Below are 16558 nucleotides of genomic sequence, written 5' to 3' on the forward strand. Positions count from 1 at the left end.
ATTTATTGCACTTGGAGTTGATTGTCTTGACATTTAAAGAGGTGATCTTTACTTGCAATACTTGCATCAGGCTTTGGAGTTCCATTTTTAGCTGCTTCTTGTTGTTATATGGCTTTTGATTCAAAATACTCAAGCCATGCCTCAGCATCCTGCATCAGGGATTTGCTTAAAGAGAATTGTTAACATTAACCAAAACCAGCTATCTCGAATATGTTTACAACTATTAGATTGCATTGTTATGATCAACCTAAGTCGATACAAGTTAGTTTTGATCGAAGGTTGAGTCTGATCGGTCAAGTAAGTTGGTCCTAATTAAAGATTGACCTAAGTTAACTTTGTTAGAAGATTGACTCATGTTGACTCTAACCGAAGGTTGAGTCAAGTTGATCAAAATCTAAGATTGTACCAATTAGCCTAAGTTTAAGGTCGAACAAAGTCGGCTTAAACCTAAGGTTGAACAAAGTTAACCTAAGCCGAAGGATTGAGCCAAGTCAACCAAGTAATGGACCTAATAATCAAGTATATTAAATCAATCTCACTTAATTTATTCTCATTTAATCTCGTTAATAAAATAGATCCAAAATAGTTTTAATCTAATTTCAATTGAAAAACATCCAAATTTATTTGATCCAGTTAAAATGGATCTATATTTTAATCCATTAATTAATTGTTAATCTAATTTTTTTATCATTTTTTCATTAATCCATTTTTTTCCTTTAAATAACGGTTAATCTAAATTTAATTATTTTGTAAATTAAAATAATTATTTTTTATTTTATCCTTTTAATAAATTATTTAATTTATATAATTATTTTTTTTATATTTATTTTAAATAAAATATATCTTATAACTTAATAAATTTTTACTAGAATAAAAAAGAAATTGACATACATGTCTAAAAAATGTTTCCACTAATAAGTGAATAAATTAGATAAAAGTAAAAATCTTAAGGAATTTTGTAATATAAATTTTAAACTGACCTGGTTTAATTAATAAAATCGAAAATAATCATAACTGATCAATAATTATAGCCATCAATGCTATTTTATAAAAATGGACATTGATTTGAAATAAATGGTTGAAATACTTACATGAATTGATAATTTTAAAGTTATTATTAATCATGCACTTCTTCGATATTCATTTTACATTTGATTTTCCACGTTTTAAATAAAATATATCTTATAACTTATAAATTTTTACTAGAATAAAAAAGAAATTGACATACATGTATAAAACATGTTTCCACTAATAATTGAATAAATTAGATAAAAATAAAAATTTTAAAGAATTTTGGATATAAATTTTAAACTGACCTGGTTTAATTAATAAAATCAATAATAATCATAAAGGATTATTAATTAAAGCAATCAATGCTATTTTATCAAAATGGACAATAATTTGAAATAAATGCTTGAAGTAATTACATGAATTATATAATTTTAAAGTTATTATTAATCATGCACTTCTTATTTCATATTATATATATATATATATATATATATATATATATATATATATATATGTATATGAGTCACACATTAATGTAATTTAATATATTAATATTAAAATATAAATATTAAAAGATAATAAAACATTTTATACGTATAACCAATATATAGTTGGTACTTGTGAAGATTTATCACATGTATCAACTTTTATATATATATATATATATATATATATATATATATATATATATATATATATATGAGTCACACGTTAATGTAATTTAATATAATATATTAATATTAAAATATAAATTTTAATAGATGACAAAAGTTTTTATATATATAACCGATAAATAGTTGATATTTGTGAAGATTTATCAATAGTGGATAACAAATATTTTAATATTTGTAACATCTCAAAAATAAAGCAATAAACTATATAATAGAATAATTACTTTAATAATAAACCAGATCAGTCTTACATTAGAGTCGAGTGTACGCTCATGGCCGAACGGCCTTACAGAAGGAGTTACAAATCTAAGCCGTACAAGATAAGTAAACCTGACCGAAGGGTTTACAAAAGAAAAAAAAATCGAACGGTCATACTTAACAAAAAGGGAAGGTGATCAAACGACCACCTACTATAACTAGACTATTGACCGAACGTCCTACTGTTCGATCTTTGCTTCAACTTCTACCAAATTCTCTTCTTCCAGCGACTCTTCCAGCAGCTCGTCTCCTTCTGCTCACATCCACACGGATGATCATTGCAATGACAAGGACGGACGTACAAAACCAGACACGACAGGAAAATGCAGGGTAAGCTTATGTAATTTAATTCATACATACACATACATTTCAAACAATGCAGCATACAAGATAAATTCCAACGTACGTAACATACAACGCCTATCACTAGACTGACTGTCCGGACTGTATGAAATCTGTGTAGCTACAGGCGTTCGTGCACCCGGGTGATGTAGTAACTGGAATACTCTCATCAGCTGCCACCCGAGGTTAGTCCTATTCATCCAAAGTACCCCTAAGAACGGGACCTCCTGTCGTTTCCACACATGACCTACCCTCCTCTACGTGAGGACGAGTACCCACGAAACATCAGGATGAACTGTCAGTACTAGCATAACCACAGTCATACTTTACAAATCTCAATTCTCAATCCTGAGTCGTTCCTCCCTGGAACGCTCTTACAAATCCACAACATTCCATTCATCTCATATTTTCTTCATCATTCATTATCAATCATCTCAAGTTTGTCTTTCATTACCAATCATTTTAGTTTCATCCTTCATTATCAATCATTTCAATTTCCTCTTTGATCAAAAGTTTATAAAAGACACCAATTACCGAACGTTCAATCCTCACTCAGAACAAGGACGAACACTTGGAACGAGACAGAGAGGTCTCCAGTTCCAGAATAGAATAAGACCGAGAGGGTTACTATCGGATTACGAAAGAAACCGAGGTCAACTACATACCGCGAAAAGGATTAGAACGGACGTTACTTTCAAAGTGAGTCAATTAGATGAACTGACCCTTGAGAGTTCTAACCGAACGCAGAAAGAACTAGGCCAAATACTAAAGCTCTAAGCTGGAACCAAATGGACGTATACACTTCAAGACTTTCAGAGAAGATTACTCTAGAAGGATTCACCTGAAGAACACGAACGCTTAAGAATATTTAGCTTATTTGAATTTACATCAAGAAATTCGAATGCCAGTCAATGACCGAGCATAGTAGAGAAGAAAATTCTGGTGAAGTTAGACGAACGCTATTTTTCATCAAGATAGATTATATAAGGAAACAAGCACGAATGCTTGGTGTAAGACCGAGCACTACTCAGTACGAGCGCTTGGTGTAAGACCGAGAACTAATAAACTTATAATAAAAGGCTTGATAAATATAATAAGATGCTATCGAAGTAGCGCTTACGAACAACGAAAATATACCATTACATATATTTATATATATATATATATATATATATATATAGATATAAAATTTTAGTTTATCACAGGATACCCAGATACAATTGTGCTTGGCCGAACGCTCAAGCATAGTATTACCACCCGAGGACGCTCGTCCTCAACTAGGATTCTCTCCAAATGAAAGAATCTCATTTCAACTAGGTTCACCAGGAAAACTGAACGGTCAATGACCGTTCAGTAACGAACGTACACTTTTATATGAGAAATTTCATACCAGACTCATTTATTTTCAAACTCATTTCTTAACATATAGTTTCATAACTTTATACATTCATATCATAATCAACTTTCATACTTCATACAATCCATATCATATAAGTTTCATATATTTCATACATTATAACATAACTCAACCATATTTCATTTCCACTCATTAAATAAACGAACGTTCATTCAATCCAATCATATCAACCATCATGCATCAAAATCATTCAATCAACTAAACGAACGTTCAAACATTTCAACAGCATACAAATTAAATTAAATAAGCTTCCCTTACCTCTGAGCATGAACAAACGTTTCCAGAGACAGAAATACAATTTCACCACTACCGGTTCCCTACCCTTAACGCTCGACAATTCCAACTACACCAAAAGACAACCCAACACTATTAGAATCACTCATTTTAAGAATGATGATCAACACACGAACCCAGAACTGGGTTTGCATGTTTAGGAAAACGAACGACAGAGCGAAGAAAAAGACTTACCAGCCCAACTTCACAAACCGAACGGTTTATCTGGAAGCTCTTGACGCCGGAAGTTCTTCTACGGTGCCGGAATAGTGATCGGAGGAGAGAAAGTGAGTGTTTTCTCAGAGAGAAGAAGAAGGAGATGTAGAGAGAAGGAGGAGAGAATGGGATTCTTCAGAAATCTGAAGAGAGGGTGCATGCAGAGAGTGGGGTAGATTTTTCTGAAAATTCCAGTTTTGCTTCACACTTCAAAACGGATGTCCCCTCATCTGTCGACACCTGCTTTCCACTAACTGATTTTCGGATCCTTTTCGCTTGACACCTGGCGTCCGTCATCTGAGTGTCGAGCCTCCCTCTTGACACGTGAATTCCACTAAACGATACATTTGTGGATTTTACTGGTTCTGACAATACTCATTTATAAATGGGTTAGATGAAACATTATATTATTTATACGTGTCAATATACATTATTTAAAAAAATTAAAATTAAAATTTAATTTATATTTTACTAAGTTAAATTTAATTAAAATTAAATTTTTATTTAATTTATATTATATTTATATTTTTTATAATTTTATTTTAAAAATTTATAAAATATATTTCTTAAAAATATTGTGAATATCATCTGCAGATTTTAAAATATATGTGAGTATTTTTTAAATAGTATCTGACAATTATTAAAACAAGTAAGAGATTAATTTTTCTATGCAAGTCGGATAACGATATATAATATCCATGTTCTACGTGACCTATAGTCATCCATACTCAAACTAATTCACTTCTTTCCTAGCTAAGGACCTAAACATATATTGAAATAAAATATATCAATGTAATTAATTTAAAATTATTTTAAATTTTTGTTATTTTATAGCTTTTAGTTAGGTTTAATCATTCGAGAGTTCGTTGGGAATCTCAAATGTCAAATTGACGACTCGTCCAAAGGCATATGGAGATCGTGCTTGAAAGGATGAAACATGCAAGGAGCTAAACAACTTGGAGAAATAGCGGAAGAATGGGTGAAGCAGTGGCTATATGCGGTGTAGTGTTTGGGAAGCAGTGGAAGATTGGGTGAAGCGGTGGTTGGATGCGGTATAGTGTTTTGGAAACACTGGAAGCTATGCATCTCATGGAGGCAGTAGAAATGATGGCAGAAACAACGGAAGTATGTGGAAGTTAATGAAGGCAATCGATGAAGGAATGATGTGAAGTGCTTGAGGAGATATGGCTCTAGCTTAGGCGGTCATCCATCAAAGGAAGGAAGCTAGAGGGAGTTTGTGATAAGCACAACAAGGTGACCTTTGAACAGAGAAGTCTGAACATGATTCAGCAACAATTCTCTATATTCATTTAAAAGTGTTTTACAAATGAAGCATATACAACAGCAGCTGATGATCAACCGCAAACCATGGATCAAAGGCGATGTATTCAACACGTGGAGCATGTTGTAGATGAGTCTAGAAGGCCAGTTGGCGAGTTGGAGCGTGCTGCTTGCTAGATGCTTCCCGCGGACGAAGAGTGGCAGGGGATTAGGCTAAGCGTGGCCCAATCCGGAAGTCAACATCTTTAAGGCTCCAATTGAGATATTTCTTCAAAGTGGGTGGCTTGGACATTTCTTCTAGGTCCTCTTGAATTAAGGGTCCGTGTTGGTAAGGCTTTATAGATGCTAACTCTTTTTTATTGTGCATCACTTCATTGGTGATGGGCTTATGGTTGTCTATTGGGCTTGAGTCTAAGTCATCACAAATAGGTTCCTGTAGTTTTTTTTTCATCTCAATTGGGTCTTTATTTTTGTAAACTTTTTTCAATTAGACTCTTGCCGTTAAATTGACCAACGGTGTTAGTGTTGCGTTCACGTAACATGTTGATGTTGATGATGACGTGGAGTTTATTATTTAGTATAGGTGATTCTAACGTGTATTTTTCCTTTTTTTTTAATTAACGAAATTGAAAAAAATGAATTAAAATCACTACTTTCTTTGAATTAGGGATTGGGAAAAGAAAGTGAGAGTTTAGGGTTCATAAAAATTGGGAATCAATTTCGAAAAATGGGGATTCATTTTAGGAAATTAGGGTTCATTCGCACTTGACATTGACAGAGTCACGAGGTATCCATCACGTAGTCATTGAGTTGTGGGAACTTCTTTCGGTGGAATCGTGAGTCGCGAGGTATCCATCACGTGGTCACTGGAGCTGAATTGCAACGAAGGTCAGTAAATGTTGTGCTTTTTGTTGTGCTTTTTTATTGTCATATGTTGTAGTGTTTTATTTTGGCAAAGTAGAATGTTGGGTGGTGGTCCCCCATGGTTGAAATGTGTTACGTTCTTGATTGCGATGTGGTGGTCCCCTATGTTTAAAGTGGTTTTATAGTGTCTATTTGAGTGTGTTATCATTATGATTTTACTACGTGTATGTTTTGTCTGGATGTGATTATATTATAGGTCTATAAATATATATATATATATATATATATATATATATATATATATATATATATATATATATATATATTATTGTGCGTAATGGACAATGATATTGAGGTTGTTTTCCACCATGGAGGAAAGTTCGTTAATGATGAGATGCTTAAGTATAAGGGGAGACTTTTACGTTATCCTTAGACCCAGATATTTAGAGTTACTTCGTGGTTGTAAGTGTAGTCAAAGGTTTAAGATATGTTGGATTTAAAGCTATGTGGTACTCTATAAGAGGGGGTTCACAGTTGGAAGACAGGTTGGAGCCTTTGTGTGATGACACTAGTGCCATGCATATGGTTAACTTAGCTAGGCTAAATGATCATGTTCATGTATTTGTGGTACACGCTGTTTATGAACCTCAAGTCATACACATGCTGAAATATATTTCTAATGATGAAGGAGAAGTTCAACTTTTGTTGCATGAGAAAAGTCAGTGTGTAGGTAAAGCTGGTGTTGAATGTGAAGGTGAGACTGGAACTTAAGAGAGGGGTGATTGTGATGGTGAAGTGGAAGGTATGCCTGATATACAAGAAGAGGTGCATGGAGTTGAAGAACATTGTCCTATGTCAGAAGAGAGAGCTCATTTTAATGGTGAAGTGCAAGGTAAGCGTCACGTACATGAAAAGGGGCATGGAGTTGAAGAAGTTGGTACTTTGTCAAAACAAAGGGCTCATTTTGATGGCCAAGTTGAACGTGAGGTTGACATACAACAAGAGGTGCATGAATGTGAACGTCCATCAGTTGTGGAGGAGGAAGTTGATGTTCGTAGTTGGAGTTCGTCTCCTAACCATGGTAGTCTTGATGGAAATAGTGAGTGGTTGGAGGGGCTAGTTGATGTTAGTGTTGATTGTGATATAGATGCATAATGGTTTAGTAGTACCCAAAGTCTGTCACATGAATTTAGTGGACCATGTTCGAGTGAGACATTGGACAACAAGTTTGATCATAATGTAAGTTGGGGGAATGAAAGAGGTTTGTCAGATGATGACTGACAATCTGAAGAATTAGTTAGTGGATCAGATAATGATGAAGAACTTAATGATATAGAGGGTTATGGGAAGTTTGAAACATTTTCTATGTCAAAAAGTATGGTTGATTTTAAATAGGAAGTTGGGACATATTCTGATGAAAAGCAAGACATTTTAGAAGCTATCAAAAGTTATGCGTTGGATAATGGAAGAAATATTAAATTTGTAAAAAACGATAAGAAAAGATTGAAGCTTAAGTGTGTGGGTGCAAAAGGAAAATGCTCGTGGATGTTATATTGTGGTTATATGGAGGCAATCAGTTCATGGTCGCTGAGAATTATTGTAGAGTAAAATACCTGCAGTAGGGAGTTCAACATTCGGTTACTTGATGCCAAGTGGTTGAGTAAGAAGTTATAGAAAACAACAAGAAACAATCCAAAAGTCAAGGGTGTGGATATTCGTGAAAAAATTCAAAGAAAATGAAACATTGGTATATTAGGTGTATGACTTATAGGGCCAAAACAATTTCTTCATATTAGATTGATGGGTCCTTCAAGGAACACTATAAACGGATATATGATTATGCCCATGAGTTGCGTGCAAGAAATCCAAAATCAATAGTGAAAGTAAAGGTTGAGGATAATGAGGGTGAAGTAATTTTCAAGAGATTTTACACATGTCTGAAGGCATGCAAAGACAACTTTGTGTCATTCAGGCCAATAATTAGATTAGATGAAGCTTTCTTGAAAGGGAAGTACGGTGGGGAGTTGTTAATGGTTGTTGGACAAGATGCCAATGACCAAATGTTGCCTATTACATATGTTTCCTATTGTAGGGAACTTGGGCACCACAGAAGTCATTGCCCTAAAGCAACCCAAGAAGGTGTTGTACATTGCGAGGAAGCACACCAAGCTACCCCATCATCTAAACTAGTTACGCCATCAACACAATTTTTTGAAATATCACATCAGGGTGAAGTTGAAGCCTATAAAGGTCTAGGAATTCCAAAATCATGAAGGCTAGAAATGTCATTATGTAATAGTTGAAGGCTAGAGACATTATGTAATAGTTGAAGGATGGAGACATACACAAAACTTATTTCTTACTTTTAAGATGTCTTGTTAAGTACAAAACTCAATTGAAGATTCTGATTTGGTTTTTGATGAATGTCTTTTTAAGTCTGGTTTGGTTTTTGATTATGTTTGCTTTGTTCTAATTATTTTCCCTAGCAATGTTGTTGCTGCTATCAAGGCTGTTATTTGTCATCACATCAATGTTGTTGCTGTTATCATGGATGTTCTATTTATTTTCTCAAACAATGTTGATTTTAGTTATCTTATCACGTGAACAACATTTATCTATAATCTACTTTGTCCCCTCTCAGCATATCCTGATGAAAGATGTTTGTAGGCTTGATTGGTTTAGAAGATTATTTCATGTTTGATGCTAAAGGTGTCAGTGGTATTTAATATGTAAAACTATAATTTGAATGTGAAATGAATTTCATGTTAGTTGATCATGTTTGTAGGATTTTGTAATGGTTCAAAAGGAAGTGAAGTTTCATTATTTTTCAGCAGCTTTGTACTATAAAAGCCATAACAGTCTTCTCCCATATTCTAAGCACAATCTGATAAACGCTCATGTCCTTGCTTGATATGTTAGACTTTGGTCAATTCCTTTATGGACAGATATTTATGCTTACTATTATTAGAATTGACATTTGATGGACTGAATCAACATTGGTTGCTTTCCCAAGTCATTATATTCAAACTTCTTATTTTTAGCTTTAACTTTACAATAGTTTTAAGTAAAGTTGACAATGTCAATATGACAACAGTTCTAGTTGGCCAAACTTTCTTTAGTTTATCAATAGATGCTTCAACATAAGGGTATAAAAGTATATAAAAGTGCAACATAAGGGTATAAAAGTATATAAAAGTGCTGTAAATATTATAAACATTCAGGAGGTCAAATATGTCTAAATTTATTTAAATAATTGTTTTCTTTAACTTAAAGTCTTATGTTTTGTACATTAGTAAATTTACATAACAATTTATCATACAGTTGTTTGAATTGCTTTCCCTTGTTAGATTAAACCGAAAGTAACAAACAATAGAAACTTACACACTTAATAACTTTCATTGACTAGGTAAAATACCAATGTTAGTTATACAACACTAAGCTTCATGCGTACTAAAACACAGTTTAACATACATTCATTGCATCCTAAGTACAATGAAAAACACTACTACAATAGATCATGGATTTGTCATCCATATTGAAACTACAATTATGTTCATCAAACAAAGAACACAATTAGCAACTTAATCTAATTTTGCAAAATCTTAACTGATTTTTCCAAATCACTTATAATCTTCCATCCACCTTACATTTCTTCTCTGTTCACGAAAGAGTCAGTCTCTCCTTCGCACTTCACATTTGTATCTCTTTCCTTAATCTCATCATCAATGCAACATCTGAAGTAATAACAACCACCATCTTCATTACCATTCTGTATCAAAAAAACACTAATTACATCCAACAATGGTCTATTTTAAAAAACAATAAAACAAATACCTTAACATCCATGTTCTTTTACCTTGTACTTAGGGAAGCTCCAAAATTGCTTCCCTCTGTTCTTAGGAGTTCTAGCAATTCTTAAACCAGATTTCTCTCCACAAAGGCAAATGAGTAATACACCATCAATCCTAGATCCTCTGCCACCACCACAAACGAGATTAGCATTTTGCTTCCGTCACCCATTACATGTGGAAGACGAACATGAATGGGCATCTTCAAACCTGTATTACTTCAACCACAACGCTGAAAAGGAACAGAAAACTACATCAACCAACATCCACCAAGAACATCAAATAACTACATCAATGAAGATCAACACTTTCTCAACAAACGAACAACATAACAACCAATATCAAATACCATTTTATTAGGGATTCAAGAACAATGAACACCTTTGAACAAGCACAACGAAAAAAATCTACATTCCTCTTTTATTAAGGATTGAAGCAATTAGGGATTCATAAATTATTCATTGTACGAACTTTTCTCAACTTTTTTTATTTCAAAACAACTTAAATTCACATAACTAACACAATATGTGAGCTACGTCATTTAAAACACCAACATTAGCATGTCACATGAATGTAACACTAAGGCTATTGGTCCAGTTTAATAGCAAGGGTCTAATTGGAGCAATTTTACAAAAATAATGATTTAATTGAGACGAGAGAAGACTAAGGGACCTATTTGAGATTCTCACCTCAAAGGGAACCTTGCGAATGATTAAACCTTTTAGTTATCCGTCATAATTTTTTCTAATTTTAGAAAATAGAAATAAAACTTTATGAATATAAGGTAATGAATAAAATTAAGTGTTGTGAGATAAAAAAATCAAAGTAGTTATAATTGTATCTATTAAATTTTCTTTCTAATTTAATCCTCACTCGGATTTTTTAATTTGAAATTTTTTATTAATTTAATTTTTTATTTTTGTAGGTAAGTTTTTTTTTACATAACTTACAATTAAATCTAAATATATTAAATTATAAACTTTTAGCATTATTATTTTCAATTTTATAAAACATTTACTTTATAATTAATTATTTTTTTAAATTTAAATTTATATTTTATACTAAATTAGTTTTTTCTTCAATCACCCTAAATTAAATCCAAGACAAACTTTCATCTCTTGTCTAATTTGATTGAGCAATAATAGATATACAGTTTCATTTTATTTACACTTATTATATATATATATATATATATATATTCTTTTTTACTTCTCTCGTCACATCATATAACTTATAAATTTATAATTTTTACTCTATTTCTAAGTGTATATTAAGTGTCGATACTCCTTTTTAATATCCATAAATCATCTTTCAATTTGAATATCAATCCTACTTTCCTTAATCCAAACAAAAACAGTGCATCTCGTTTTCTGTATAATTCCATTCTCAATAACAATACAAATAAAGTACGAAAAAAATAGTATAATGTCTTAAAAGAAAATAAAAATTAGTATAATTAAAAAACACGGAAATGGAAACCAACGTAGAAAACGAGTTTGCTTCTATCTTTCTTCTTTCATTCATTCGTACTTTAAATTGGCTCCAACTTTTCTCTCTCTTCGCACCAAACTAATATATCCTCCTTGCATCTCTCATTCCCGACACTAGACAACGTTTCAAATTCCCGACATGGTAGAATCGGAGGAGAGAGCCACGCTGACGTGGCACAAAATCCCGGACCTCAAATCCTCCCGCAACGACATCGTTACTCCGCTCCGAGATGGCGTCGCCGTTCTCCGCCTCGCACCCGGCAGTGGCACACGCTGTAATTTCGCGAGCGTGTCAGTGGCAGAAAGGAAATTCGACAGGGAATTCTCGCCGACTGTGGCTCAGCTGCTGCAGCACCCGCTCGCGGTGGGGGCATTGGTGCCTAGAGACGCCGCTCTGTTCCTCGCTGGCGCTATCGCCGGCGCCGCCGCGAAATCGGTCACCGCCCCCCTCGACCGCATCAAGCTTCTCATGCAGGTCCGCATTCGTTTCATTTTTTTCTTCTATCGCCGTTTTCGCGGATAAGTTAGTGTCTGAAAGTTCGGTCAATTCAACATTGCGCATTTTGCAGACTCACGGCGTGCGAGTTGGACAAGAAAGTGTCAAGAGAGCGATTGGTTTCATTGAGGTATTGAGTAGTCGGAACTTCTTTTTCCATGTTTGGTTCTGTTTAGACACACATATATATACATACACACACACACATATACACACACACATGTACTTATATATACAAACACATACTAATATTAATTTATGTCACTATTTGTTGAATTTTATGAGGCGCATGAATTTGTGATATAATTTAAAATTACATGTTTGGTTCACCATGAATCCTTGTTCTAATTTTATATTAGTGCTTCTCTTGTTAATGAGTTTCGGTATCATGTCAACTTTGGAGAATGGGGTCATGTCTCCTTCGGGGATTATTTTATTAGTAGAAACTCAACCATAAAAAGATTTTCTAAAGCAAATTTGAAAACGGGAAGCAAAGTTGTGAAAAAATTATTCTGAGAGCAACAAAACGTGGAGTAGCTGGCTTATTCTTTGGCCACTGTTGATAAAATATTTTGTGTTGTTATCAACTAGTGGAAGTCCATATTTGAAAAGTGTGACAGTGTGATTTTATAATTGGTGCTTTTGTAAATGCTTAATGAGATCTATTTGTTTGTTTTGGTTAAATGGTTGGTAATTTGTGGTGTTTGTTTAGGTTGTTTCCTCTTGAAAGCATGATGATTGTAGATATTGGAATATTTTAGGATTCTTATATTGTTTTAAAAACCTTATTGAATAGGCTTGTGGTTATGATACTACAAAACTACTTGAGCTCAGTTAAATATGAACAGTTAGCAGATTTCAAATTGTTCAATGTCTTCTTCTCTCCTTTTCCATTGAAACTCTATAATTTTCAAACGTAGCTGTTTTATTATAAAGGAAATGTTCAAATTGTGTCTGTGTGATGGCTTCCAACTTATTGATAGAAGGACTTCTTAAGTTTCTAATTAATTACCTTCCTGTGTAATGCTCAGTTGCTAATCTTTGCATGAGCTGGTCCCAAGCTTGGTTATAAGGCCGAGGATTGTGTTATGCAGTTGCGGTCATTGTATAGCTTTGTTGAATCCCTACGATTAATCACCTTTTCTGATTCAAAATATATGTCACTTACGAAATGCATATTTTAGTAGTCTTTCCCTGATAATCACGGTGTTGTACTTATTAGATGCATTGCACTCTCTCGTGAATGATTTGAAATAATATCAGTGAAATTTTTGTTGGGGCTTACATTGTCATGATTTACAGGCTATGACTGTAATAGGGAAGGAAGAAGGCATTAGAGGTTATTGGAAGGGCAATCTCCCCCAGGTCTTTATAATTAGGAACGAATTTATCGGTAATTAGTATTTTTGTATGTATATCTTCTTATTCTGTTAGCTAGTCTTTTCATTTGTTTTAGTGTCTCTACTTCTAATGTTCCAGGTGATTCGAGTTATACCTTACAGTGCTGTCCAGCTTTTTGCTTATGAAATTTACAAGGTTAACTGTTAATTATCTTTCATGAATTTCTTATAAACCCATTATTTCATGTTGATGTCTAAGTTATACCTTGTTGATTAATAGAAAATATTCAAGGGAAAGGATGGTGAGCTCTCTGTGGTGGGAAGACTTGCAGCAGGTGCTTTTGCTGGCATGACATCAACTTTTGTGAGTAATTCATTATGATGCCCGACCTTGTATGATATGCAACTGCTTTTGTAATGTTATTTTGTTTCATGCAAGGGATTAAACCTTGTGTTAAACACTTATGAACAACTTTTTAATTTTCAATGTATGTATCTAACGTCGTATATTTATATGTAGATCACTTACCCGTTAGATGTCCTAAGATTACGATTAGCTGTTGAACCTGGTTATCGAACAATGTCAGAGGTATATAAACTTGTCTGTGAAATATTTTCACAAGATGTTCCTCTGTAAATGAAGCATATTGTGCTTTTTCTAGGTTGCCTTGAGCATGCTAAGGGAGGAAGGATTTGCATCTTTTTACTATGGTCTTGGGCCTTCTCTCATTGGAATTGCTCCATATATTGCAGTGAATTTCTGTGTTTTTGATTTGTGAGTTCATTAGTGATCTTTTTGTCTTTTAAGAACATTGGATATTGGAAAGACATTAACATTAAATTATTGTGACCTTCTATGGACAATAGATTAAAGAAGTCATTGCCAGAGAAATATCAGAGGAGAACTGAAACTTCTTTACTCACTGCTGTTATTTCATCATCTCTTGCCACACTCACATGCTATCCTTTGGACACAGTGCGAAGACAAATGCAATTGAAGGGTACTCCTTATAAGACTGTATTAGATGCCATTTCAGGTTAGGACTTCTCGATTTACCTTTTAGCATCAGCATGCTATACTCACTCACATGACAAATATATAACTATAATAACCATATTTATGAGTTTTTCTTATCAGCATCCAAATAATCACCATTGTTATGCATAACATAAATCTTCTTCAGTATTATCATTACCTCATGCGTGGATTACATGCCATCTTTAGTTAGGCAAATTCATTCTACCAACATAGGAAAGTTGCTGAAAATATTTAGTACAATAAAACAAAAAATTACAGTCTTAGTACAAAAGAATTAATTTCCTTAATTTTGGTTGAACTCCGTTAATGGTTTAGGGAATTGAACATGTGTTTGGTCTTTAATAATTGTCACTGTGTTTATTAAAGGGAAAATTAACATTAATATGCAATCAATATTAAAGAAACTATGAAGGATTTTAAATTTAGAAAATAAAAACAAATGTTTCTTCAACATTAATTGGATATTCACGTTAATTTTTTCTTCAATAAACATTTGTTATAATTACTAAACATCAAACACATGTTCAATTACCTTAGTCATTAGAGGAGTTCAAACAAAATTAATAGAACTCAAGTTTTTGTACTAAAATTGTAATTTGTTCTCTTATTATACTAAAATGAAATATAACAATACTTGTCTTACTGAATCGACTATTTATCTCTTTTTTTTTATCAACCATGGCTCCAAGGCCATACAAGAAAACTTATCTACTAAACAGCAGAAGTTGAGACATCCATAATCCTAATCCCAGAATTAGTTTCACAAGACATTGCTCATTTAGCCATGGCACTAACAGATGCATTTGCCACCCTGTATATATGTGTCTATACAGAAAATTCTTTCTGTGATAGATGGCTGGTCAATGGTGTGGGAAAGAAGAAAGATAAAAAATACAAATTAGAGGGTGGTTTGATTTACGAGAATTTATTTAAATGATGGGGATTTTTGCAGTTTTAATGCTTTAGTAGTTTTATACTGTTATTAAAGTCATTACTTCATGGATGCAGGTATTGTGGAAAGGGATGGAGTTATTGGCTTGTATCGGGGATTTGTGCCAAATGCTTTGAAAAACCTACCAAATAGCAGGTACTTGTGATCTTCTATTTCTAATAAGTTTTCAATCTTCACAATGCGCCTCATGAAATTCCTTCTGCTGAATCTTTGTTCCATTCTTGTGACATATCAAGCACATTGTTATGATTAAAGACCTGATCCAGTCCATGTTTATGTCTGCAGCATCAGGCTTACTACATATGACATTGTCAAACGCCTAATTGCAGCCAGTGAGAAAGAATTTCAAACAATTACCGAGGAAAACCGCAACAAAAAGAAACCTCAATAGTCAATGACAATGATTCATATTGTTGACCCATTCTTTTCTCAGTTCACATTCTCTGCTTGTTTTTTAGTGTTTTTCTGCTAGGTTTTAAAAGTACACTATTGATATATTAAAAAGTTTTTAATATATTTTAAAACATTAAAATAAGGGTACATCAGTATGTTTTAAAGGCACAACAGAAACTTTGTATAATAAATACAGTAGAAAATCCAAATTCTTCTTTTCCTGGTAAAATTTTCAAGATCAATGTTTCAGCAATTAGAATTTGTGCGAATTGCTTTTTTGTTTTGATGCCAAATTTTCAACCTTTATGAGTGTATAGAATTGGTTCACCCACGCAGCAACCAAATATATCAGAAATATACTGGATAGTGTGTAGTATAACAAGTGTTGCATTTACGTGAATTTGGTAGAAAAAACAATGTTCTAATTAGTTTGATAGTGAATAAAATCATAAATGGATGGCATAGATTGTAAAACATAGTTGATCTATTAAAACAAAGCAAAATATGTTGTAAAAGAGTCTAGATTTGAAAATGATTGGCTTCCAGCTGATGAAAACATGTTGAAGTTGGACTTCATTAATTTGTCTCTCTCTTCTAATAGTTATGTTATTAAATATGGAGTTGCAAAAAATCATGTCGTGGGAGTTTTCTTTGAATATATGATGGA

At 33.1% G+C, this 16558-nt stretch overlaps 1 protein-coding gene across 3 annotated transcripts; it reads left to right on the forward strand.

The window, feature by feature from the left end:
• Nucleotides 1-4875: 4875 nt before the first annotated feature.
• On the forward strand, nt 4876-15995 carry LOC108347116 (probable envelope ADP,ATP carrier protein, chloroplastic). Of its 3 annotated transcripts, XM_052868891.1 has the most exons (13): nt 4876-5442; nt 5522-5797; nt 6248-6357; nt 11790-12146; nt 12241-12297; nt 13470-13532; nt 13647-13703; nt 13788-13871; nt 14028-14096; nt 14170-14282; nt 14375-14544; nt 15555-15633; nt 15784-15995. In XM_052868891.1, exons 4-13 carry the CDS (start codon nt 11811-11813, stop codon nt 15887-15889), a joined length of 1134 nt encoding a protein of 377 aa, XP_052724851.1. In that variant the 5' UTR covers nt 4876-5442; nt 5522-5797; nt 6248-6357; nt 11790-11810; the 3' UTR covers nt 15890-15995. The 3 variants fall into 3 exon arrangements, with proteins under 3 accessions (XP_052724851.1, XP_017441738.1, XP_052724850.1); XM_017586249.2 differs by having other exon boundaries at nt 4876-5797; XM_052868890.1 differs by having other exon boundaries at nt 4876-5787.
• Nucleotides 15996-16558: the final 563 nt, after the last annotated feature.

This window comes from Vigna angularis, chromosome 9 (genome assembly GCF_016808095.1).
Source record: "Vigna angularis cultivar LongXiaoDou No.4 chromosome 9, ASM1680809v1, whole genome shotgun sequence".
NCBI classification, from domain to species: Eukaryota; Viridiplantae; Streptophyta; class Magnoliopsida; order Fabales; family Fabaceae; genus Vigna; species Vigna angularis.